Source organism: Stegodyphus dumicola, chromosome 7, assembly GCF_044657685.1.
Source record: "Stegodyphus dumicola isolate Sdum_Otavi_A_Nest chromosome 7, ASM4465768v1".
Classification (NCBI taxonomy): Eukaryota; Metazoa; Arthropoda; class Arachnida; order Araneae; family Eresidae; genus Stegodyphus; species Stegodyphus dumicola.
This window is the reverse complement of record NC_140774.1, coordinates 72,421,862-72,446,706: the sequence shown is the minus strand read 5'-3', so window position 1 is coordinate 72,446,706 and position 24,845 is coordinate 72,421,862. Positions and strand designations below refer to the sequence as shown.

General features: G+C 35.2%; 1 protein-coding gene across 3 annotated transcripts in view; it reads left to right on the top strand.

Moving 5' to 3' along the window:
• The first annotated feature begins 8,599 nt into the window (after positions 1-8,599).
• The window catches only part of LOC118205480 (endonuclease G, mitochondrial-like), a 65,998-nt gene continuing 49,752 nt past the window's right edge, over positions 8,600-24,845 (top strand). The window contains exons 1-2 of one of the 3 annotated variants that reach the window (XM_035377775.2): positions 8,628-8,756; positions 18,804-18,833. In XM_035377775.2, the coding sequence (XP_035233666.1) occupies positions 18,823-18,833 (11 nt within the window). In that variant the 5' untranslated portion in view covers positions 8,628-8,756; positions 18,804-18,822. Of the gene's footprint in view, positions 8,757-18,803; positions 18,834-19,347; positions 19,380-24,845 lie in introns of those variants that run through there. The other 2 variants (XM_035377782.2, XM_035377768.2) reach the window with 2 other exon arrangements.

Below are 24,845 nucleotides of genomic sequence, written 5' to 3'. Positions count from 1 at the left end.
CCGCATTTCTGGTTTTAAATAGTCGTATACTATAAAAATTCTTTTTGAAGAACTTTTCACTCATAAAATTTCCTTCTGCTCCTGTATCGATGAGGGCTTCTACTGGTACATCGCCAACCAGGACTTGTATAATTGGTAGCTGTGAGTTTTTTACGATGACCGTGTTTAAATGTCTATTTGAGGGTTTTTTTAAAACTTCCGGGGTCTGGACCCTCCCTTTCACAGGCCCCCTCTACTCGTTTAAAGCTTTCTTTTCAATCTGTGTCTTCTGGGTACGCGGATGTTTATTTTCAAATTTTCTTTTTGGGCCTTGACCTTCGAGTTTCGATGCGTTAGCTTGATAGTTCTTTCCCCCATACGAGCGATTTCCATTTCTGGTTTCCTCCTTCCTTCGGGTACTTTGAGAATATGTTTCCCCTCTCGCTCTTTCCGCTACTCTGCGATTTTGAAACTTCACCGCCAATTCGAAAAGTTCCTGCAATGTGCTTGGGTTTCTAATTTCAAAGTAGTCTTGGACAGCGGGTAACAATCTTGGTAATATTATTTCAATAATCTCCGCATCGGGTTTTTTTCCATACAGCATATCCTTTAGCTTGATTTTTCGTAAAATAAAGTCCGTCAATTCTGCTGTATCCCGTTGGTAGAAACTATATAGTTCGGCTTCCAGCCGTGCGCGATCTTTCACTATGGGGAAGGCCTTTACTAACGATTTTTTGAAATTTTCAAATGTATACGTCGGGCTTCCAAATTCACCTAGAAGAAATTTGCCTATATTTTTCCACCATAGCGCGGCCTGTCCTCTTAGTGCTGATGTGGCGATGGCGACTTTTTGTCTTTCAGGCACAGGGTAGAGCTGAAAGTGGTTTTCTAGACCTTCTAAAAATACGGACACCGAATTTTTTCCGTCGAAATAGACGTTTGGCTTGATTGACGCTCTCAAAGTCTGGACCAGGTATCCAAATCCTTCTAACTGACTTGTCATTTCTTGGTGTTGTCCAGCGGCTTCCATCCAGTTTTCGGCCATTTCAGTTCGATAAGTGTTCGGGCGCCAATATAACGTTGCGCGCCTCCAACTTGCACGCAACCAAGAGGTGACTGTGAAAACCTGTACAAAAGATAGAGCCTTGTGAAGGGTTTAAGTCCCTTTTTATTCAACGTAATAAATTACAATTGCGTTCTCTTGACGCTTACAGACGGTGCCAACTCGGCAGTCAAATAAAAATAATAACCTGAAAAGAAACTAAAGACAAGATTCTAACTACGAGGCTCTCTAAAATAACTAACTCACCGCGTTTTACAATACCGCTGCTAATTCAGCAGACCTGAAGCTCACTGGAACGATTACCACTACTTCCCGCCAAGCACATAGGCCGCAACGCGGGGTTCTTCAATTCTCGCTAACTACCTCCGCGCTCGTGCAGAAAGAATATCACACCGAACTCGTTTCCTTCTATTTAAATCAGAATACTTCCGCTGATAATTTGAATGCTTGCGCGTTCTACTAAAATTTACATATTCTGGCATTGGCAGTTCCAGGGGAAAGTAAGGCTTGACAGGAAAGATAGTTTAAACTTAAAATAAATGTTAGTTAAAATAAATATAAACCCTACACAACCAATATTTAATCCTTCTGCAAAATAAAAGTTACTTTAAAAAGATAAAGCTTAACGGGAGTGCTGAGTAAATATAAAGACAAAAACACGAGATATACTCAAACTATGTAATGGAAGAATATCAGCAGGTTAATAACACAATGACGTTAAGGAAATCCTTTATTTTGCCATGGCTAACAGCTGTAAGTTATGAACTTAGGAATTTCAGCTTGATATTAGTATCTGTTTTCAGATATGAAAAAATTTTATTGTGATCAATGCTTGAATGCAGTCCATGTCCGTTCTAATACTTCTTAATTTTTGAGTAAAATTATAATTCCAGCCAGAGCGCACTGAAGCTTAAATAAAACAAACTTCGTTGTACAACTGAATTGCAATATTAACAGAAAATATTAATGCGACATTTTATTTAGCAGTTAGAAAAAAATGGTTTATAATAGATACTGAACGAACAATTCAATTTCTTTAGGAAAATGTGCGCGAAAACTTCAGCAGCTGAGTAAAAAAATCTCATTGTCAAAATGCGAACCTATCAAGAAGAGAAATTTTTATGTGCTATACTATTTTAATGTATTATTAATTGGCATTTTGCTCTGGTTCACTAGAAACGGCGTTTCAGCTTTCAAATTGTTACCACCAAATATTAGAGCTCTGCATTACATTTAAAGACTTTAAATAATGAAGAATCTGCATGAATGTGTGTATGTTTCTTGCACTACGAAAAAAAACAACGGTACCTACAGACATCAAATTTTGAGTAACGTAGTCCTCCACTCGAATATGAGCATCTGGAAGCCTAAAGGGTTATGTAGTACCACTACTTCCAAAGCGAGTAGTGGCAATACTGTGCGGAGTAAAACATTTTTATCTCCGACGCGTGAGAGTGTCTATTAAAAATTCTAAAGATATGCTCTTTTAAAATTATTTTGTGATATTTCTGTTGAATTGAATTTTATGGTTTACGTGTGTAGAACATGATACTTAGTAAATAAAGGTAACACACAAAACGTTAATAAAAAGGCCCTTTATCCTTAATATAAAATCTGAAAGCCTTCAGATGTTTTCTTTTTCGTTTTCTTTGTTCCGGTTGCTAACGGCATTCTACAGAACTACCAATTATAGAAATTAAACCCTAACTGAAATATCAGAAAAATATACAGCTTTTCACATACGAGTGATAAAGAATAGATTATCAGTAAAATAAGCAAATGGGACTATCTGGAAAACTAATCGGTAATACAAGGGGGAAAATGCGTTAAATTTAATTTATTGATAAATTACACGATAAGTCTTCATAAAACAGAGGCTGCCTTTAGAGTTCTTTATCAGTCGGATGATTCTACAAATAGCTAAATTTAAGTAGAAGTAAACAATATAGACGTAATTCAGCATGGATATTTTTTCATTGCCTCAGAAAGATTTCATACGTAGCACTTAAAAATCATATGAATACTATGTAAAGAAAATAGCAGTTTTTCAGTTTATTTCAATTAAAAAGCACAGCCAGAAATCATAAAAAAACTAATACATAAGGAAATAAAAATAAGTTTTTCCTCCAAAAGGAATGAGTATCGAAAAATGTGAAATCAGTTACTTGTATTGTGAAACAATGGGACTGTTGTGTGTCCAAAGAAATATACCAAAGGTTTGATTCTAATAACGAACTAGGACAAATCTACGAACCTTTTGAATACAAAATAATTCTCTTCTTTTATTTACAGTTTCCCCGAACATTTAGGAAATATATTTAACACTAGTCCTGCGAATGACTTGAGTTGAATGTTCTTTACTTTTCTCTTGAGTTTGAAAATCAACTTGTACTCAAATCAGGGGTGTAGCTAGAGTTTCCAGCGCCCGGGGTCAACTGAAAAATTTGCGCTCCTTTCTGTGTGCCAAGAATGGAAAACATTTCATTAAAAAATTTCAAAATTTCGTAGCATCATTTTGGCGCCCCTTGGATGCTGCGCCCGGGGACAGATGTCCCTCCCTGCCCCACCCTAGCTACGCCACTGACTCAAATGCATACCATGTACAATTACCTGCAGTATTCATAACATGATAAGTGAAAGTTAAAATACTGCGTCATTGTTTCTGCCAATATCAGAGTTAACTCTACCAGTGTTTAACTTTTATCAGGCACTAAGATAAAACAGTGATTGATTAATATAAATTATTTTCTGATTACATTTGGAAATATAAGCGAGTTGTGATTTTAGAATATGTTTCCAAATCTTACCTGAAAAAATTCTCATTTCAGATTTTAAACTCGTGTTTGTATGTGTATTTTATTACTTTGCGTATTAGATAATAATTAACAAATAACGTTATAATAAGTTAATAATCAGAAAAATCTGTAGCCAACTTTCGAATACATGTAATACTAACTTGCATACATTAATATGAGTTTTTAAATATTTAATACTCAGTAGGAATGAAAATTCAGGCTACTCCCCTACAACTAACACAGCTCGGTACTTTCCTGTTATCTGGAACGGATTCAGAAATGTATAATGTATGCATGTATGTATGTACTCCAAATTAAACTTCCCCAACTCAGAGACCTGTGCAGAGTATTGCATGGTCGTAATGCGATGAAATTTTAAAAACAGACACTTCAGATCATGCGCTCAAGATTTATTACACACACAAAAAAAATTAGTACTAGAAGTTGCCGATAGGGGGCGCTGTAACACTAGTAATGTGCATATTGCAGCAACGGGATTTGCAGAAATAAAGCTTCTGTGCAACGTATCTAAAAGGCGAGCCCTACAAAAGTGGAAGACAGGCCTTGCACAGGCAGTTGTTTCCAGCTCGCTGATGCACAATGGTGACTTTGAAAGACAAAGCTCTGTTAGTGAAACTTTTCTACCAGAATGATGAGAACTCCTGTGCTGCGATAAGAGCAATCCGTCGACTGAAGATCTTACGCCGAGGACCAATGACAGCACGTGCTCTACGAGACATGATGAAGAAGTTCGAAAGAACGGGGCAGATGGGAATTTTACCAGATAGAGGACGACAGATTGTGGAATCTGCACGCGTAGAAGACGTTGCTTTGGCGGTCGTGGCCCCCACCAGCCAATCGCCACATGGTGTTGTCAGTGTGCCAACTGTTTCTCCTGTTGTTGATATGCCCTATACTACCGTCTGGCGTGTGATGCGTCGAATCCTGGGCTATTTTTCTTACAAATACCATAGTCGTCATCAGCTGTCCGACGGGCATCCTGTAGTTCGGGAAACATTTGCGTTGTACTTCCTTGCCAGATTGGAAGTCGATGCTGCTTGGCCGTGGAACATCCTTTGGACGGATGAGGCCCATTTTCACCTGAATGGTCAAGTGAATACGCACAAATGCCGCATTTGGGCAAGTGAAAACCCGCGCGCAATCCATCAAGTGCCCTTGAACCCTCCATAGATTACTGTATGGTGCGGTTTCACTGCAACATTCGTCACTGGGCCTTATTTTTTTGAAGAGGTGACTCCAACAGGATTCAAAACCTGCTCTGTTACAGGAAAACAGTATCAGGACATGTTGACAACGTTTGTGATCCCTGAACTGCAACAACGTGGCCGCCTCCAGGACACGATATTTATGCAGGATGGTGTACCTCCCCATATTCTTCGTGGCATTCAACAGGTGTTACGGGCAACTTTTACCGATGCACGTGTGATCAGCCGCTGTTTCCCTACAGCTTGGCCTCCCCGCTCGCTTGATCTCACGCTATGCGACTTTTGGTTATGGGGATTCTTAAAGAATCGGGTCTACCGAGAACACCCAGCAACCTTGGCACATCTGAAAGACGCAATTATTCGACATGTTCGTGGAATCAATGTGGACTTACTGCGTTCCGCTGTGTAACACACTGCTTTGCGAATGGAAAGAGTTGTGGAGAACCACGGCACACATATAGGACATCTGTAGAATGTCTTATTGATCTGCAGAGCCACCTATCGGCAACTTCTTGTACTATTTTTTGGTTTAATAAATCTCGAGCGCATGATCTGAAGTGTCTGTTTTTAAAATTTCATCACATTATGACCCATACAACACTCTGTACAGGCCTCTGAGTTGGGGAAGTTTAATTTAGATAACCCGTATATAAGTAAAAAGTAGTAAATCATAAAATCGTGAGACCTAGTTGGTCAAAATTGGGCGTTGAGCTGCAAATTTTAAAAAGATTTGTAAGAAAAGGATAGGTTAAAAACTAGCTAGGGTCGTAAAGAACATTTGAACTTCAAAATTCCTGATATTACATGTAAAACAATGTCACATTATCTAAATCAAAATATGTACGCGAAAAAAACCTATCCAATATACATACAAAGAAAACGTGTACAACAAAATCAAAAATTGTACGCGAAAAAAAACTATCCAGTTTACATAAAACAGAAATATTGTACATATAAAAGCATCATTAATCTTCTCTGTTCAAGGCTTCAAACAATACTTATCAAGGGAAAAGTGCTTAAAGCCCTCAACTAAGTTGATTAACCCACAAAAACATGCAAACATCTTTCGTCGAACAAATATATTGAGACTGAAAACGTCTTTTCTTGTAATTAATTTTTTATTCATCTATTACTAACGATGTCTTAACAAGGAAAGCTTAAAAAGAGCAAAGCAATAAATTTTAAACAAGAAAGAAAACTTGTGAAATCAAGAAAAAAAATCATTTAAAAGATGTAAAAAAAAAATCCTATACAAAGTGTCCTGGTTAAGCAAATGTACAATCGAATTATTCATTGTTAATCCTGAAAGTTTCAATAAACCTCATTTCGAGGGGTAGGCCCCTTAGCGTAAAAAATAAAAACTTTTCCCCAATGAAAAAATTTTAAGTAAGAGGGGTTCTGTTAAGACCAAAAAGCAGAGTAATTCGTGAAGAAATGTAATTTACAAAATTGGCAAACATACCTGCGTCCGATACGAGTTCTTCCTAAAATTAAACTGAACTATAAACGTGGAAAAAGGTTGCCAGAAAGCGACAAAGACCTAATGAGTGTTACCACAATTACAAAATGTACAACACCAGAATGTACCAGAATTACAAAATGTTATGTGTATATATGTATTTATACACATACATATATACATACGTACATACATGCATACATACATACATTTCGCAATCTGGTCTCGATAACAAAAAATAATCCATAACTCGTATGGTCCCTAAATGCTTAACCTAGATTTCTTCTTTAACCATATAGTGTCTATACTTGAAAATATTCTTTTAGAGAGTACAACACTCCTCGAAGCATAAAAAATTAGCTCTGCTATATAATTCAAGTCTTGAAAATCCTGGCATCTACCAGACATTTTAGAAAAAATGTGAGCCCTTTTATGGGAAACTCGATATAGGGTTAATCGCCTGAGACCATCAGATACTGGAATATTATACTTGTTGTACATATAGAATTCCCTAATTGAAAATTTTATGAGGATTCATTATTAGGCAAATGCACGATTTCCTTTATCTATATGAATATGAAATACGAGTATCTTTGTCTATAAGTTCCTCCCCTTTCATGTGTTTTCCGTAGTATGCGCAGGTATTTCCGTAGTAATTTATGTTTAACTTGTAGAGACATTAGGTATTTTTTAAGCAGGAGAGATGAATAACCCTCGCTGGTACTCGAACCTCGGACCTTTCGAATACGCGCCAAGCATGCTGACCACTGTAATGCTAAGACATGCTAACTGCTCTTCTACCAAGAAGAGGTCGCATAGTAGCTAAGGTGATTTTAAATTTTTGTGCTACGGAGCGGAAGTGGGTTCTGAAGGTAAGTTTTTGATCCAGGTTGTCTCCAAGGTATTTGGTCTCATTAATCCAGTCTATTTCTTCGTCAAATATATCAGGGGGTGGAGGGTAATAGTTAATGTTTCCCTTACGGAAAATTATTGCCTTGGTTTTATCAATGTTAATTTTAATCCTCCAAAGGGTGAGCCATTTTTCCAGTTTTATGAGATACTTTTGGAGTTGGTTTCTTATGGCGATGGTGTGCAGGCTTTAGTAAGTATGGCGGTGTCATCGGCAAAGAATGCAAGATGAACAGAAGGGTCTTTAGTGATGTCTTACGTATATAGATATATTAAAGAGATACGACGAAATGGCCGACCCCTGTGGGGCACCAGCTTTGATTACTCTGGTGGTTGAGTAAGTAGTACCAACTTTGATTCTGAATTTTCTATTGCTGATAAAAGAGGAAATTAAGCGAATAAAATGATCTGGAAAACTGAGAGTGATTAATTTGTAAATGAGGCCGCGATGTCATACCCTGTCAAAAGCTTTCGCAGAGAATCATCATCCACCACCTTTTTTAGTTCGAGCGCCACTGTAGAGACATTAGGTATTTTTTTAAACCTCAAGAAGCAAAAAATGAGCAATGCCCTCGCCGGGACTCGAACCACGGGCCTCTCGAAAACGCGTCGAGCGTACTGACCAGTACACCATAAAGGCATGCTAAGACAGAGTCGTAGCTAGGGTTTTCAGCGCCCAGGGACAACTGAAGATTTCGTGCCCCCTACTGCTTGCCAAGGATGGAAAACATATAATTCTAAAATGTCCTAACATCAGTTCGGCGCCCCTTGGATTCTGCGCCCGGGGACAGATGCCCCCTTGCCCCCCTCTAGCTACGTCCCTGTGCTAAGAAGGAGGGAGAAATACCTTATAAACTAATAAATAAATTTATTTATTATAACTTAAAACCAAGCTATATAAAGCTAATGTGTTTGTTAAAACGACGAGGTAGTCAAGGAATGTCATAAAAAATTATATTAACCAATTCGAAACAATACGCGTAGTCGCCCTATATTTAGTTCATTTACTGATAACTATTATCACAGATATTTATTCCAAGATATTTCATCTGGGGCCATTTAAAATCAAAAATGAATAAAGTAACTGTTAAAAGTTATTAAATCCGAATTTTTAAAAAGTTAACGTGCAATGCTTTACATTTTCACTCTGAGAAAGAGTATTATTTCACTTTGTTTAACAGGAGAGCTACAACTCAATGAAACGTTTCCTGCTAGTTTCATTTTCACCTCGCGTTATCTGAATCTGTCAGTTTATTTATACTTTTTGCATGATGAGTTTTTTCTTTGGTGGTGGTTTTTCTTCATAGAATTATAACAAAAGACAGGTGAGGTTATTGTTATATTTATAATTACAGATATACACTTTTGCGAGATCCTTTTGTTTAGTGATTTTAAATATAGCTTGCACATCGGTAGTAACAATTAAATTGCAAATATATTCGTACATTGAATCTTATTTTTAGTAATACTTTGTATTTTTATCATATATTTCTGCCTAAAAACCGGAATCTTAATTGATATTTCTAAATTAGTAGTTTAAAAGTGCAAAATGTTATAATCATGATTGAAGAAAAGTATGAGCAACTGAAATCTTATCCAAATTCAAAACGAAGTGCATCTTTATTTTAATCAGGATCACGGTATAGAAAACTCAGGTGCAAGAATTAGGGTAAATAATGTACTCGGACTAATATTTAATATAAGTATGTTTTTGTTGTGATTTAAGTGTTGTAGAGCTAAAGTATATTGCAAACCTGGAAAATTGGAATTCCATGCAAATCTGCAATTTCATATCATGGTAAAAGTATAGTTTAGGGTACCCCTTGGCGATTTTGGGCGGTACAGGTATACCAATTCTGTGCAATTCTTTGACTCGTTATTTTGGCTGTAGCGGCGATTTTTGCGCAAAAATCGCCGCTACACAAAGCCAAAATAACAAGACAAACAATTGCACGAAGTCGGTATCCATGTGCACATCGACTTATTTTCACTTAAAAAAAAGTCCCCGAATTGCACAAAAATGGCATTGCGCACTCCTTTGACTTTATCCATGTACACGTCGACCTGTTTTCACTTAAAAAAAAAATCCCTGAATTGCACAAAAATGGCATTGCGCACTCCCTTTACTTTGTCCATGTACACATCGATATATTTTCACTTAAAAAGTCAAAGGAGCACCAAATTCTACAATATAGGCAAACAAAAAGTACACAAATCTCAATAAAATACATTTTAAACCAAACAATAAAATAACATAAAAAAGGAAAAACATGTTATACATTTAAGCACTACCAAAAGCGAATATTCACATACCATGATTTTCGAGTTTGCTTTGTACACTCAGAGCCACGTAAAAATCAAAATATCAATCATACTCAAATGACTTTTTTCAAATAAGGTACTCTTTCTGATTGAACGCTTCACAAAGTGACCATCTGAACCTTTCTTCCTACAAACCCATTGAAATCCATCTAAACGGTTTTTACGTTCGACTAGACGCATATCCTTCCTGCATACAGGACACTTATAATGGCTACTAAGTAAACCTTCATTTACACACCAGTCAATTAAAGCTCTTTTCCCCTTTCGCTCCAAATCGTACAGATACTTCAAATTAATCTTACTACATTCGGCCATTCTAACGTCTAAAGAATCAAACCAACACACACCACAAAAACGCTAACAAAACGTCCCATGATACAAAATTTCCCAGAATCATCCGCCTGATTACGTCACAATGGGGTTTCCATAACATTCAACTACTCAGGCTACCACAAATGAAACAACAACTTGGCGATAAATCAAACAACAACTTTGCCATAATACAAGGGATACCTTAAAGTCTACTCTACCCCATATCATCAATCGCATACATTTAAATTTTTAATTTCTTTAAATTATTAATTCAGGTTTCTTAATACATTAACTTACTTCTTGCTCATGTTAATATACATGAGCATATTGCTTATACAAGTACTGGATCCTATTTCTTGCATAGGAGTGTTGCCAGGCTAAACATTGTAGAAGTTATATACTGAATAGTACTAAATACAGTTTAAATGTAATTGTCAGAATAAGTTTCTTAAGTTTTAGACCTTATTAGAGAAAATTAATCTGACGTAATAATAATTATATGGAATTTATTACATATGAGCATTTTTTTTCAATTATGGGCATTTGTTGTCCAAGGGGCATATGGATGAATTAAGAAACAAGTACATGGAACTTGGAAAACCTGATTACCTAAATATTTCTTAGCACTTTTCTGCTGTCAAGACTGGATTCAGAAATGTACGTGTATACACATACGCACAAAAATACATGTAATAAGATAACTTAGAATAAGCTGCAATGAATTAAGAAGCAAGTAGATAGAACTTGGGAAACCTGAGTAGCTAAAACATTTCTTGGCATGTTTGTGTTATCAAGAGACTGGATTCAGAAATGTATGTGTCTATGTGTATGCATATCTATGTTTATGGACACACACAAACATACATGTAATAAGATAACTTGGAATAAGCTGCAATAGATTGACGATGGTTTCCCATATTAAAAGCCTGGGAACACTTTGCATAGTTAGAAAGTTGACACTTGTGAACAGATGTGGCCAGACTGAACATGATTTTATACAGAGTATCGCATTTTTGTTAATGGGTAGTTAGCAGTACGACAAAGCAAAAGGAGTGAAGTAGCATTTTCACTGTGAGAGAGCTCATGCTAAAGTTTTCAATTATCAGATATTGAGACTCACCTAGAGAAGGTCATCTTTTTACCCTCCCGATATAATATAATGTTGCAGGCTCTGATTTTATGATTGAGTGTAATTTTTTATAGTATTATTATTATGCACTTTTGTAAAAATATATTTCATGGTACCTCGTGGCGAAAATTGGTGATTTTTTTTGGTGCCATTCCTTTTTATGTCCAGCACCTTCTCCAGTAAAATGGCATCTAAAACATAATGCTATAAAACATAATTAAAACAAAAAATGTATAATCTCAATAAAGTGCATTTTAAATAAAACAGGGAAATAACATAAGAATGGAAGTACAGTCAAAAGTCGTTAATCCGGACTCATCGGGACTTCGGCGATTCCAGATTATCGATTTTTCCGGATTATAGATCATCAGTTTAAATCTGGTAAGATGGCATGCAGAAATTATAAAATTAAAAATATGAAACCGTAATTTATGAAAGAAAGAACAATTATGATCTAAAGGGTATCAAAATTTACAAAAAAAAAAAAAAAAAAAAAAAAAAATCTTAATATTTATTTGTTTACTTTATTAAACATTTCTTTCAATGTAAGTTGTTTAAGTTGCTTCATTTTATGTGATAATACTTTCTCTTTAATTCTATAAACAGACATAATTTCTTCTTCAGTAACAAAGTTCCGCTGTTCAAGTCCTATAATTGCTGTGTCGAGAATACTGACTAATTTGTCAATCGAAATTTTTTTGTTTTTAATAACCTCTGTGTCATTTTCTTCACTATCGGAAGCGAATTATAATGATGAGAAATTTGATTTAAATCATATCAAAGACGGAGTACATCGAGATGAAATGCTATATTTAGTAAGGAATTATATGCCAAATAAAATAAAAACATCTGCCCTGAAGATAAGGATAGTGCTGACAGATCAACTTCCAATTCATTGCGCACCGCGGCGTACCCCTGCCGCAGAGCAGCGTGAAATTGATAAACAGATTTTGGAATAGTTAGATAAACAAAGGATATGTCTTTATCCATTTTTGCAGCAATTCCACTTTTTGTTTAATGGACTTCGAAACATACTTTCGCTTTGTAGATCCTTTACATATTAGTAAATATATATCGGAAATTCTATTTGACATAATCGAAAGTTCAAGCTTACTTTTATAAAATTGCTGTAACAGTCTGCAAAAAATAATAAGCCGGATCCAATTCCAAGATTAAGGAACAACGCAATCTACAACATTAACTGAATTAGATAATTTTAGATTACCTTATATTGTCTGTTATACATTAAACGCGCATGTGTAAACATATTATGCGCTTGTGCACACGTATATTTGCAGCCGTAAAGGTCTTGTGCGTACGCGTGAACGCTAACGCATGCGCAGAAAGTTTGTAGCTTTGAGGTCCGGATTATAGATCATTCCGGATTATGGGTATCCGAATTAACGACTATTGACTGTACATGTTATCTAATCTCCGCACTACGAAAAGGAAATATTGACTTACCTTATTTAAGAATTTCTCTTTCTTCGGTATGTTTGACACACAGAAACAACATCATCCAAAAACTATTTAAAATGATCTAAACTAGAATCTGTATACTGTGTTGTCACCACATAAATTCACAAAAGTAAAAGTGAAAAATATCATCCATACTGGCAGAGTGTAGGTGGCATTTCTTTTGAAGATCCCTTTTTACACTCCACATACTTGTAATTCCTTAAATCAAATCCCACTGTGTAACTTGCCAAGAGGTGAACAAAGCCATTTAAAATTTCATTTACCTAGTAGTCAATGATTGTTTTCTTTTCCATTCGTTCCAAAGTGTAAAGAGGTAACTTCAGGTTACTCATACCACCAGCAGGCATTTTATGGTGTAAAATACAAAATAAGCATTGTACTTCTTAACCAACATTCAACACATAACTAAGCCATTACAAATATTTTTCCTTCTGTCAAAACCACCACAATCATGCATTACAACCAGCCACGTCATGATGGGTATCCATAACATTCAACGTAAATTATTCAGGTTGCCATAAATAAAACAACTTGGCGATAATCCAAGGGGTACCCTAGAATATAGGCTAACCCACCCAAAAACTTCGTAAAATTATCTGAACTAGAATCTATATACTGTCATCGCCTGATAAATTCATAAAAATGTGAGTAAAAAGTAACCTCCCTAGTGCCGGTATCCTTTAACATTCAATTGTACGCGTTTCCTCCGTACAGACAGGACACTTATAATGTCTACTAAGTAAACCTGCATTTACACACCAGATTAATTAATGCTTTCTTCCCTTTTGTTCCAAATCATACAAAAATTCAAAGTAATCTTACCGCACTCAGCTGTTTTACCATGTAAACCACAAAATTATCATCGTACTTCCTAACCAACACCCAACCCCTTACAAATCTTCCCATCATTCAAATTCACTGCAATCACACAACCAATTGCATTGTAATAATTTTTTCATACCATTCAAATGTGTATATGAGCCAGTTTCCCTTAGAAAGTCCTCCACAAAGGCATCCCTCCCCTTAGGCAGATAGCCCTCTATGCTTTGCCATAATCACACACACTCATACCATTCAACTACTCAGGTTACCATAAATGAAACAACTTGGTGATAAATGAGACAAAACTTAGCGATAATCCAAGGGGCATCCTTAAATACAGTACAAGGTCTGAGATCCGGACTCGTCAGGACTTCCACGATTATAGATTTGGAATTTTTCCCGATATTAGATCGTCTATTTAAATCTAGTAAGACTGCATATGGAAATAATAAAATTAAAAATATGAATTCATGATTTATGAAATAATGAAGCATTTGTGATCTAACAGGTATCAAAATTTAGAAAAAAAAGGATTAAAATTTATTTGTTTACTTTATTAAACATTTCTTTCAAGTTGTTTAAGTTGCTTCATTTTTTGTGCTAATATTTTCTCTTTAATTCTATCGGCAGTCATAATTTCTGGTTCAGTTACAAAGTTTCCACTGTTCAAGTCCTGTAATTGCTGTACCTAGAATAGCGACTAACTTGTCAATCGAATTTCTTTTGTTTTCAGTAATCTTTCTGTCACTTTCTTCACTATCGGTTGTGGATCTAGAAAGATACTACAGATTTCACCATCCATTAATTGATTGCTGATTGAGGAGCATTATCATCACAATGGAAAATTTCCTTTATATCATCTTCATTTATTACCTCTTCTCCACATTTCTTTACAAAATCCGTTAATTAGAGAATTCCACCTTTGGTTTCTGATATCCCAAAACCTTCAGATTCGCGGCCATCATCATAAAATCTAGCTATCATTCACTAAACATGTTTGGCTATATATCACAAGATTGGCGACTACAAACAAGTTGTTATGCTAAATTTTATCTTGCTTCTATCATGCACTAAGATAATTAAGCCTGAAATTGTATTAGTTTAGTTATTTATTATACTTATGCCTATTCCTTGCACAAGCTTAAAGCTTGTCTGAATCCTGAAAAAATTAATTCCCACATATACTTAAGAATTATTGAGGGCTGGGGCTAGAAATTTTACCACCTAATGCAGTCTCTGTGGGTCCTAAATTCTGTTACCAAGCACCTCTCTTTGTCTTCCTTAAATTCTGCCACTGGGTGCAGCCATATGAGCTCTGGCCCTGATTCTGGGTATGAATAACAAATCAGTTATTCTTAATTCAAATAGCATTAAATGTAATCTTTTGGCCTATGAGTATCGTTAACAAAATCTATTTTTAGCATATGGAAAGAAATTATTGTTAAATTTTTCCTATCAACATTTCATAGTGCGTTTAACTTAAATTTGCAATCATTGCCAAGCATAATGTTAACGTGAAAGGTTACCATACTTTTTTTTATTCATATACTAATTAAAAATAATTTAGGCATCACTACATGAGTCATTACACAAGTTGTCATGTGTTGATAAACATGCAGTGATTAAAGCAAAATATAATAAATAATGGTTCGCCAGTACTATTAGTCAGTGTAAAATCAACGATGCATCTATATGCAGTCAAAAGTCATTAATTCGGACATCCATAATCTGGAATGATCTATAATCCGGACCTCAAAGCTACAAACTTACTGTGCATGCATCGCGTTGACGCATGCCCGTAAGACCTTTACGGCTGCAAATATGCGTGTGCGCATGCCCAAAATACGTTTACGCATGCGCGTTTAATGTATAACAGACAATATAAGGTAATCTAAAATTATCTAATTCAGTTAATGTTGTAGATTGCGTTGTTCCTTAATCTTGGAATTGGATCCGGCTTATTATTTTTTGCAGACTGTTAGAGCAATTTTATAAAAGTAAGCTTGAACTTTCGATTATGTCAAATAGAATTTCCGATATATATTTACTAATATGTAAAGGATCTACAAAGCGAAAGTATGTGTCGAAGTCCATTAAACAAAAAGTGGAATTGCTGCAAAAAATGGATAAAGACATATCCTTTGTTTATCTAACCATTCCAAAATCTGTTTATCAATTTCACGCTGCTCTGCGGCAGGGGTACGCCGCGGCGCGCAATGAATTGGAAGTTGATCTGTCAGCACAATCCTTATCTTCAGGGCTGATGTTTTTATTTTATTTGGCTTATAATTCCTTACTAAATGTAGTATTTCATCTCAATGTACTCCTTTGATAGGATTTAAATCAAATTCCTCGTCATTATAATTCGCTTCCGATAGCGAAGAAAGTAAAGTAAACAAATAAATATCAAGCTTTTTTTTGTAAATTTTGATTCCCTTTAGATCATAATTGTTCTTTATTTCATAAATTACGGTTTCATATTTTTAATTTTATAATTTCTGCATGCCATCTTACCAGATTTAAACTGATGATCTATAATCCGGAAAAATTGATAATCCGGAATCGCTGAAATCCCGACGAGTCCGGATTAACGACTTTTGACTGTAGAATGTTTCAGTTTGAGATGTATGCCAAGCAGATACTCAGCTACAAAGCCGAATTATTGATCATACAAATTTATGCTAAGATGATTGTTTGTTCAATAACGAGGTATTTTATTTAGTGCCGAAGTAAAATTAAGAACATTTTTTATTATGTACGGAGGGGGGAGGGGAATCAAATGCGCATGCATAAAGCACACACACAAAAAGTTGGTGTTGGCTTTGAGGTCTGGATTTTAGAACATTCTGGATATTGGATGTCAGGATCTGGTACTTTGTACTGTATAGTCTAACCAAAGGTAATGAAACTAAGCTGTCAAATACAGTAGCTGCTATACATGTAAGATTACCTTCAATAAGAACATTGTAGAGCACGACTCAAACATAACTAGCTACTTTATTTTACCAATAGGAAATAGAATGAAAAGATCAATTAGGTGAATGTTACAGATGGTAGGTAACCTCACAACTAAAGTAAGTCCTTCTACAGGCACGTAGGCTCATGCCTTGAGAGAATACGTCTATTTTCATCCATCCACGGCTAACTACATCCAATATTTGGCCAATAGCTTGACTTCAAGGAACTTGAGCATCGAAGGAAACCGTCTGTTTCCACCAATTCTTAGAGGATATGCAAGCAGACGGTTTGCGTCCATTCCTTTCCTTGTCTGAAAGCTATCTGCCTCTGCGTGTGGAACATGGCTTGTTCTCAGCACTTCCAGCGGTCGTCTCGATTGCTCCACACTGTGCTAAGCTGTGATGACGTCATGCCTTGCTGGGTTGAAGTAGAAGTAGGGGGGAATGAAGAATATGCCCCCGCATACATTAATTTAAATGTAAAAGCAGCTCTTGCTTGAAGCAAAATAAAGCATATTTTGTGCTTTTGATATACTAGTAGGGATAATACTTTATCTATGTATTTAATGGAACATTTCCTTCAAAAAATTAAAGATCTTAAAAATTTTCCTAAATTTGATAAAATTATAAATTATTTGGTATTGCCAAGTATATGGCAGTGAGCATAAAAATAACAAACAAGAAGTATGAAAATATATTTTGGTATTATTCTGTTTTGAGGACCGTAAAAAATTGCAGCGAAAATTGATTTGCAAAAGCGGCAAATCTAGCAAATGCGTTCATTTAACACCGTGCCAAATCTAGCGTACGCGCTGATTTCAGATTGCGTAAGTTTGTATAGTTCTATATTTCTTAAGACGCCATTGAAATACTAGTTTAATTTTTAAATCCTTTTGGTTTAATCCTAGTATCCGGTGCACACGGGATTTGGCTACTTTTGGCAACTTTATGATGAGCAGTAAAAACTGGACATTGCGATGAGTAGTTAACGGGTCATTCAAAGAAAATATATAGTTAAACATAGTATATACTGTGTATATAGTATATATGCTATGTATATACACACATAGTGTATAGTATATATATATAGACATTCTTTGGATCATTTTTGGTGTTGGCGATAATTTTCAAAGTCGCGCCAAGGCTGTACCGTATACTAGGATTTTACCATCCTTTTTTTGATTTTAAATCCTTTTTTGATATCCTATGGATTTAACAATTTGGGAATTGCCCATGACGAAAAGTACGCGATAGAATTTTGGGTAAAGTGCAGAATCACCCACTGCTTGACGCGTTTTTAAGAATTGCACATACTCGTTATCCATGTACACATCGATCTATTTTCACTTAAAAAACAAAAATCCCAGAATTGCACAAAAATGGCACTGCGCACACCCTTGACTTTATCTATGTACACATCGACAAAACTGACAAAAATCCTATTGTTTTTACCCTTTGTAAAAAGCGGCAAACAAATAAGTGAGCGATTCTGCACTTTACAGAGATTTTTTTTTCAAAGAAAAGGCAAAGAAAAGGCATTATTCATTATAGAAAATTGTGTTTGAACAACCAACAAGATGAAACTATGCTTTAGTGATAACTCGGTAGCGAAATAGCGATGCACGCATCCATTCAGTTATGTTTAGCAAATTTTATATAAATTATAATAATGATCTGAAATATGTAGTTATTTACTCTTATACTTCCATTAAGTCATGTTTAGCCATTTTTATATAAATTATAATAATAAAAAGTATTATATGAAATTAGCCTTTCATCTAAATTAAAACGTCAATCTTAGATAGTTATTTACTAGTATTATACTTTCTTTCTTGCGTTAGGGTTGCCACAATTATTTTTGGCAGCACTGGCATCAACAATAGTTTGGCGATTTTTTACAGCCCTCAAAACCGAATAGTACCTATATTTTTAATACATGCTATTAACACTTATCTGCTTGCAAACTGATTTTTTAACAACTTCCATAGTTAAAATTTACCCATTGTTTGAGAATTAATATCGCAGATATGTGCAATATGATTAATTTTTTATTTATTTTTGGCTTTGATTTCTGGGGGTCAGCTTATAATCAGTATCAGCTAATAATCTTATGCGTTACTCATGCAGAGTTTCTATGTGTTTGAAAATATATTCTCAATACTTATTTTTATTTTTAATTGTTTCTTTCCTATACTTTTTCCTTTCCCTGGCTTTTGGGCAAAACATTTCTGTTGTATTAATTTTTATTATTCAATATAAGTAACATTATTGATTGTGTATTAAATAAGTGTTTTAAGAGATTGTTATTTTGTAATGGATACCTTTTACATGATTTTTAAACCCCTTTAAAGCAAGGATAATCACATCAAAATGACAAATAAGTAAGTAAACTTTTCATTAAAATTTTTAAATAACATAAATCTTTTTCAGTATCCCCAAAACTGTTATCTCAGCAATTATATATCAGTCATTTTCAATTTACATGTGCATTTATTTAATATATAACATTATGTGACTATTCATTAACATCAAAATCACTATTTGTGTAAAATTGATTTGATTATAGCAGATTTTCTTTTGCAAATATTTTTCTCATTTATGGAGGCTATCAGCAGTTTAAAAAAATGTATAGTTAAGTTCAATATTAATGTCCAAAGTAAAAAAATTCATAAAATTATATTGTATTTTAACAGTGTTATATTACTGGAATCCTCACATATAATGTGTTGCTATAGTTTTTTCGTCTATAAGGCCTGTAGCTTCTATATTTTGATAAGAAAAACTATAAATGTGATAAGATGTTCATTAATAAATTAATTTTAGGGAAAAAAAAAACTTTTTGTAGCATTCAAGCAAGAGTTAATGCATCTTCCCTCTTTCAGGATTTGAAGTGAAGAACTAACATTTTCAATGAATGAGAAATTTAGGTAAATCTTTGGATTATGCTAACTTGGCAATTTTTTGGTGAAAATTTGGCGACCAACCCTGCTACAGCAACCTGCTAGTTTTTGTTTGGACGCCATTTTGTTTTCCGAAGTAAAGGCTTTTTTTTTTTTTTTACTCAACATTTTTTCCCAACAATTTGCTAGCCGAATTAGGCTTATGCTAGAACTTTTATGGAACAAAAGTGCTTAATCATGACGAAGATTAGGTGCGAAATTGGGAGAAAGTGCAGAATCGCAAACTGCTTGCCACGTTTTTAAGAATTGCACATACATGGTAACCAGGTACACGTCGACTTATTTTCACTTAAAAAAACATCCCAGAATTGCACTAAAATGGCATTGCACATACTCTTGACTTTATCCATGTACACTGCTAAAGTCCTAGCTAGTAACCTTTATCGCCTTACCAAAATGTCGCCAAACTACCTGTTACCATATTCCAAAGATTAGCCAAAATTTATTTTGTTAGATAAGGCAAAATAAATTATTTCCCTTTGTAAGAAGATAGATTGGTATTCTTCTGTTATTGGGACCGTATTCAGAAATGTATGCATGTGTGTATGTATGTATGTATGTGCATATATATATGGGTGTACACATACTCATACATACGTATGAACACATTTATGTGCACACTTGAACACATATATCCATACATACATGCATTTCTAAATTCAGTCTTGAGAACAGACAAGCACCGATAGCTTAAGTTTCTATCTAATTTAATTACCGCAAGTAAACATTTTCAGTTCTTAATATAAATTTTCTTATTAAAGTACTTCTGAAATTTGGGGAATATATTTGTTTAAAATAAACATTGAAATGATTTCCTCATACTCCAGGCACATAAGTATCAATCAAGTCCTTCAAGAATTTATATTTTTAGTAGCATTTTTCTCTCAAAGTTTTTTATCTATCTAAATTCTGTAATTTAAAGTTAAAAACCAATGAAAGTAAAAGTAAAATCTTAAATTTCTGTAATTTAAAAGTTCATATGTATACGTAAAACTGTAAGGAGCAGTGTTTTATCAGTCCAAGAAAATAAATGATTATTAGTTTGTAAAGAATAATATGCTAATTACTAATATTTAACATTTCTCAGTGTTCACATAAATATTTTATTATAATCTGAAAAGCATGATTAATGTTTGTAAGGAAGCATGTTTGTAAAGAATAATATGCTAATTACTAATATTTAACATTTCTCAGTGTTCACATAAATATTTTAATATAATCTGAAAAGCATGATTAATTTATACAGTGGAGTATATATACAGTCAAAAGTCGTTAATCCGGACTCGTCGGGACTTCGGCGATTCCGGATTATCGATTTTTCCGGATTATAGATCATCAGTTTAAATCTGGTAAAATGGCATGCAGAAATTATAAAATTAAAAATATGAAACCGTAATTTACGAAATAAAGAACAATTATGATCTAAAGGGTATCAAAATTTACAAAAAAAAGCTTAATATTTATTTGTTTACTTTATTAAACATTTCTTTCAATGTAAGTTGTCTCAGTTGCTTCGTTTTTTATGTGATAATACTTTCTCTTTAGTTTTATTAAACAGACATAATTTCTTGTTTAGTTACCAAGTTCCGCTGTTCAAGTCTTATAATTGCTGTGTCGAGAATACCGACCAATTTGTCAATCGAAATTTTTTCGTTTTCAAAAACCTATGTCACTTTCTTCGCTATCGGAAGCGAATTATAATGACAAGGCATTTGATTTAAATCATATCAAAGACTGAGTACATCGAGATGAAATACTACATTGAGTAATCAATTATAAGCCAAATAAAATAAAAACATCTGCCCTTAAGATAAGGATAGTGCTGACAAAATCAACTTCCAATTCATTGCACGCCGCTGCGGCGTTAAAGATAAACAAAGTTTAGATAAACAAACGTTAAAGTTTATATAAACAAAGAATATGCCTTTATCCATTTTTTTGCAGCAATTCCATTTTTTGTTTAATGGATTCCGAAAGATACTTTCGCTTTGTATATCCTTTACATATTAGTAAATACAGGGTGATTATAATTAAAGTTTAAGTTTCAAAACGCTATAGAAAAAGAACCACTCATGAAAATGACGCCAAATTTGAAAGGAATGTTATTGAAGAAGGCGGAAAGCGTATGGCAGAAGAAAAAATTTAGTTTCAAAAGTTAGCAACAGATGGCGCTGCAAGCGGAAGAAGACGTAAATTAAAATGTTAGTTAAATTTCAGTGTTATAAAGCCGTCAGATACCAGGCTGTTCCTCATTTCGCGTCTCAGACGTTCGCCATGGGTGTTTCACTGCAGGACCGCGTTCTGCTGGTAAAGCTGTATTACAAGAATGATGATTGTGCAAGAGTAGCTCTGCAAAAATTCAGGACACTGAAGGGTATAAAAGAAAGCGTTGGTCCAATGAGTGTCGTAGGTCTAAAGAAAATGATGCAAAAATTCGAAACGACAGGTTCGTTTGATGTGCAATCTGGTAGAGGGAGAAAACGAGTGCATTCGACGGTAGTTGAAGAAGTGGCCACAGCATTACAGGAGGGGTCCGCCGGTGGTGTGCAACCGTGCAGTGCACGAGGAATTGCCCGAACATTGGACAGGCCTACGAGCACGGTGCTGAAAATTGTACGAAACATCCTGCAATGCTATCCGTACAAAATTGGCCATGTGCAGGAGTTGCTTCCGCCTGACCTGACAGCTAGGGAGACGTTTGCGTTAGAATTCCTGGCTCGCATGGAAGTGGATAATGAATGGCCGTGGAAAATTTTGTGGAGAGATGAAGCCCATTTCCATCTGACAGGATACGTGAATACCCAGAATTGTCGAATATGGGCAACAGAAAATCCACTGGCAACGCACCCCGTACCACTTCATCCTGAAAAGGTCACGGTATGGTGTGGCTTTACGGCATCATTCATCCTAAAACCATATTTTTTCGAACAGACGGGTGCTTCCGGTCCTGTTACTGCAACCGTCACTGGTCAGAGGTATGCGTCTCTTTTGCGCAACCACGTGATTCCAGCTCTGCAACAGCGTGGATGTGTGGATGAAATCATTTTTATGCAAGATGGCGCTCCTCCGCACATTGCACATCCCGTGAAGCAGCTGCTGAGGCGCCATTTCGGAAATGCTCGAATTATCAGCCGTCATTTCCCTACAGCCTGGCCGTCCCGATCGCCTGATCTTACTCCGTGTGATTTCTGGCTGTGGGGATATCTGAAGGATGCTGTGTTCCGTGCTCCAATTGCAAATTTAGCGGAATTAAAGGCACGCATTTCGCAACACATTCTGAACATCACCCCGGAGACACTGCGATCCGTTGTGGAACATGCTGTTTGTCGCTTTCAACTTGTTGCACACAACACCATATTGAACATGTTTTGTGCCAGTCTCGCGACAGTTCCGAACTTCTTTGACGAATGGTTCTTATGCGGTATGTCGCCGCAAACGCTTTCCGCCTTCTTCAATAACATTCCTTTCAAATTTCACATCATTTTCATCAGTGGTTCTTTTTTTATAGCGTTTTGAAACTTAAACTTTAATTATAATCACCCTGTATATATCGGAAATTCTATTTGACATAATCGAAAGTTCAAGCTTACTTTTATAAAATTGCTCTAACAGTCTGCAAAAAATAATAATCCGGATCCAATTCGAAGATTAAGGAACAAACGCAATCTACAACATTAACTGAAATAGATAATTAGATAATTTTAGCTTAGCTTATCCCGTCCGTTATACATTAAACGCGCATTCGTAAACGTATTTTGCGCACACGCAAATTCGCAGCGGTAAAGGTCTTACGCGCATGCGTTAACGCGACGCATGCGCAGAAAGATTGTAGCTTTTAGGTCCGGATTATAGATCATTCCGGATTATGGGTGTCCGAATTAACGACTTTTGACTGTATGTATGTGTGTGTGTATATATATATATATATATATACATCCTTTGTCAGAAAAGTTCCAGGACAATTCTTTTTTATTTCTGAGTTTGCAATACTAAAAAGGAACAAATGTTGTTTTTATGTTACTGGCCTGGTACTTGACATGACCTTGGCCATGTTTCACAAGGTGGCAGGGTTGCACTTAGCAACGCACTGTTTGTGCTATTGCCATGTTCATTAAGGTGAGATAGTAGATGCTGACTGTGAGCAAAGAGTGAACATTAAATTCTGTGTTAAGCTCAGGAAAACCCTTAGTGAAACATGGAACATGCTTAAGCAAGCATATGCAGGCAAGGCACTTTCAAGAAGTTATGTTTTCGAGTGGCACAAAAGATTTCTTGAAAGCATCAATTTACTGCAAGACAATCCCAGAGTTGTTCGCTCGTCTACAGCACAAACGTGGAGCGTGTAAGACAGTTATTGCAAGAAGACCATCATGTAACTGTGCGTATGATATCAGAAGAACTGAATTTGAATTATCATGTATGTCATAAAAATTTATGCAAAGATATAGGAAACAGAAACTTAATGCACAAATCGTCTCTCACTCACAGACAAACAGAAAGAGGAAAGACGAAGAATTTCTTCTAAACTATTGGATAGAGCCAGATGTGATCCCACATTTGTTGCAAAGATTATTGCAGGGAATGAAAGTTGGTGCTACCAGTATTATCCTCACACAAAATTGCTGAATGGTGGAATCTTGGATCACCAGCCTAGAAAAAAGTCAAATGACAACCTTCAAGAACAAACATAATGTTGATTGTGTTCTCAGGATTGTTTCTTACTGCATGATAATGCAAGATCCTATACTGCTTTAATTGTTAGTGAGTATCTAGCCAGACATTCTGTTATTGCCATCCCACATTCGCCATATTTGCCTGATCTCTCACCTTTTGATTTTTTCTTGTTTTCATGAGTGAAAAGGTGACTGAACGGAAAGCTTCATCAAGATATTGCAGCCATCCAGTGGGCTCTGACAAATAATCTTACAAGCATCGCAGTTGAAGATTTCTCTGCTTGCTTCTAAGACCTCCATATATGTTGGTAGTTTTGTATAGATAGCCAAGGGTACTACTTTGGTAGGAGCTAGGATCATTACTTGGTAAGTGCAATTTTCTATTTTTTACAACCTATGTCCTGGAACTTTTCTGGCGAAGGATGTCTCTCTCTATATAATGCAGAATAAATTACAAATATATTTAAAATTCATCCCATATTTAATTTGGAACAAACCATGTGCAAAAAACAAACAAACAAACAAACAAAAAATCAGAAGCATAGAGGCAAACTGCACTATAGGTGCAAAAAAAGTGCCACAACCAAAAAGGAAATGGGAAGAAGAAATTAACATATTTCACTGCATTGCCAATAATATAGCTCAATATATGAATAATCTATATTCATATATTGAGAATTCAGCTGAATTCAATACTATATTTGAATATATTAAATATTATATATCCAAATATAATATTGAATTAAGCCATCTTTTCAAA